Genomic DNA, 2,898 nt, shown 5'->3' with positions numbered 1-2,898 from the left:
GCGTTCCGCATTTCGGTTTTTGATTTTACTTTAGAATGGTTTTGACATGTTTGATTCAGACAGTTAGCTCTGGGAAATGGTAAAGGCACTACTTGAATCTTCATTCTTCCATAGATGATGCCGACCACTACTTGAATTTTCATTCTTCCATAGATAATGCCGACCACTACTTGAATCATCACGCTTCCATAGATGATGCCGGCCAACTTTCTTTCGGCATCATCGCAGCAAAAGTGACCACCGACGTACAACATTTTCATCGTTATAAAGTGTAAGTTGGCTTCCGAGCAGGAAGAATCACCATCAGACAAAGGATCGCCAATAAAAAAAAAAAAGTTTTAAATAGCTATATCACCAGCACCCCACCCAACTCACACGCTGACTTCCTAAAAGTGGACGCGACGCGCTAAGATAATTTAGCTACAAATATACAAAACGACGAAATGGTTAGAAATGGAATGCATTTTATTACGCCTGTTCGATCAGTACTGACCTGGGGACTGGACAACAACACAAATGATGTTGGGCTATAGTACTGAAGAAGAATTCTAGTTCGATTCTCTTTTTATTTCTATTCCGAAGCCATTTTTCGTTATGCGAAAAGTCAATTCTCTAGCAATAAGTTACCTTCTCTTCGCTATTTTCTCCTATATAAAGCATCTTTCAAGTTACGAACGAATGAACATTTATAGTTTTGAACTGACACAGTGAATGAATTGCAGCAAGGATATTATAAGCACTCCTCATATACATACATATATATATATATGTGTGTGTGTGTGTGTGCTTGTAAAACACTACTTAATCTACAAAGCTAATATCTTACATATATAACATCAGAGCGTCTGCTAGCCAGAAAAAAAAAACATTTAAAAAAAGCAATTTAACATCAAAAATAATTTTTAAATATCTTACATTAGTTTGCTCATTTGATAAACTGATATTATCTAACTTGCGTAAAGTATGTCGACATCGCTGAAGTTTTTTCTTCACTTTTTTGTCTATGATTATCGGCAGACTGGCAGACATAGGCGCCGCCATGATAAAAATCCCGCATTAAATAATTAGACGAGCACATGCATGTATTTTCGTTTCAACCCAAAATTGAAGAGAGATTTTGTCTGTTTTTTGTTCAGTAATTTTTATTTTTAAAATTAAAAATATATAGTATATAGTTTAAGCTAGAATTTTAATATTTTTGTTTATTTATCATTATAAAATGCAACATTTCTCCGTAGACCGCTGGACGAGATGTCTTGTAGTAATTGCGAGCTGGCATGACGGGAAGCACGTTGGGTAAAACGCTGCGTGGTCTTTCTTCCGGCTCTTTACATTTTAAGTTCAAAACCTGCCGAGATTACCTTTGCCTTTCATACTTTCGGGATAAAATAAAGTATTTATCAAGTACTGAGTTCGATGTAATCGACTTACCCCCTCCCCCAAAAATTACTGGTCTTCGACTAAGAAATGGATTGGCATCCTGTTTCAGTGGAGAAAGTTGTCATCTCGGTGATACGCCAGGGAAAACGAGTAACCGGCTTCATGAGTACGAAGGCTCGAGAAGAAAAAAAATAACTGAGATTAACTTATCTAGGGGGTCGATAAAAACAAAGCACCACTCAAATTCTGGATCGATATAATTTACTGTAGTATTTCTTCGAAATTTGTAGATTTAAGTGGCTTTGTACCTCTTACAAATCTACGGGATGGGCCAAAAGTCATGCACCAAAACATTTGACATTTTATTTATATTATGTTATTATTATTATTAGAAGTAGAGCGGCGAGCTGGCAAAGTGCTTAGAGACATTTCGTTCGTCTTTACATTTCTAAGTCGATAAAAATAAGTAGCAGTTGAGCTCTCAGTCTTGTGCCAAAATTTGAATCTATTATTTTATCTTTTACTTGTTTCAGTTATTTGACTGTGGCCATGCTGAAAGATTTTAGTGGAACAAATGGACCCAGGACGTTTTCTTTTTTTTAAGCCTAGTACTTATTCTATCGGTCTCTTAGCCGAACTGCTAGATTACGGAGATGTAAACACACCGACACCGATTGTCAAGCGGTGGTGGGGACAAACACACCCACACGCATGTGTGTATGTGTGTTGGTCCCCACCACCGCTTAACAATCGGTGTTGATGAGTTCGTGAAAGAGGATCTGTGATTAGTTACTCTGATCTTAAAGGAATCCTCCGTTGCTCCAACACATACATACATACATAATTTTCTCTTTCCCCTGTTTATACTTTATCTAATAATAATAATTATATATTACACCTAATAATAATAATAATAAATTCCGTTGTATGCATATATATGTATGTATATATATTTATAGTGATCCTCTCAGATATGCCCTCAAGTGCCCGGATAACCACCCTTGCAAGCTACGCAGACGATACGAAAGTCTCGCAGAAAATACAGAACCCCAGTGATGTTGCACATCTGCAGCAGGAGTTGGACTCAATTTACCAACGTCCAAAACTGAATATGAAACTTACAGGGTACACTGGTCCGCAGGGAATTTCAATCTCAGAGCCTAAATCAGTAAAACCTGGGTATCGACATGAGTGATAATACCTCTTTCCATGTGCACATTACCAGGATGGCGACAAAGTGCAGACGACTGGCTGGATGGATCCTGAGAACATTCAGAACCAGAGATAAGGAAACTATGATGGTCCTCTGGAGGACATTCGTCCTCAGCCGTCTGGATTACTGCTCCCAGCTATGGTCACCCACCAGTGTGAAATTAACAGCAGACCTTGAAGCAATCCGGAGAAGATTCACAAAGAAGATTGTCTCTTTGCAACTGCTCAGCTACTGGGAAAGGCTGAAACAGCTGAGACTCTACTCCCTGGAGACAAGGCGGGAGAGGTATGCAGTAATATACATCT

At 38.3% G+C, this 2,898-nt stretch overlaps 1 protein-coding gene across 3 annotated transcripts in view; it reads right to left on the bottom strand.

The window, feature by feature from the left end:
- Window positions 1–1,065, bottom strand: part of LOC106878852 (alkylated DNA repair protein alkB homolog 8) — a 48,631-nt gene extending 47,566 nt beyond the window's left edge. Inside the window, exon 1 of one of the 3 annotated variants that reach the window (XM_014928193.2) lies at window positions 916–1,065. In XM_014928193.2, the coding sequence (XP_014783679.1) occupies window positions 916–1,041 (126 nt within the window). In that variant the 5' untranslated portion in view covers window positions 1,042–1,065. The remainder of the gene's footprint in view (window positions 1–915) is intronic. The other 2 variants (XM_014928192.2, XM_014928194.2) reach the window with 2 other exon arrangements.
- Between the last annotated feature and the right edge of the window lie 1,833 nt (window positions 1,066–2,898).

Source organism: Octopus bimaculoides, chromosome 13, assembly GCF_001194135.2.
Source record: "Octopus bimaculoides isolate UCB-OBI-ISO-001 chromosome 13, ASM119413v2, whole genome shotgun sequence".
Lineage (NCBI taxonomy): Eukaryota > Metazoa > Mollusca > Cephalopoda > Octopoda > Octopodidae > Octopus > Octopus bimaculoides.
This window is presented reverse-complemented; position numbering and strand designations above follow the sequence as displayed.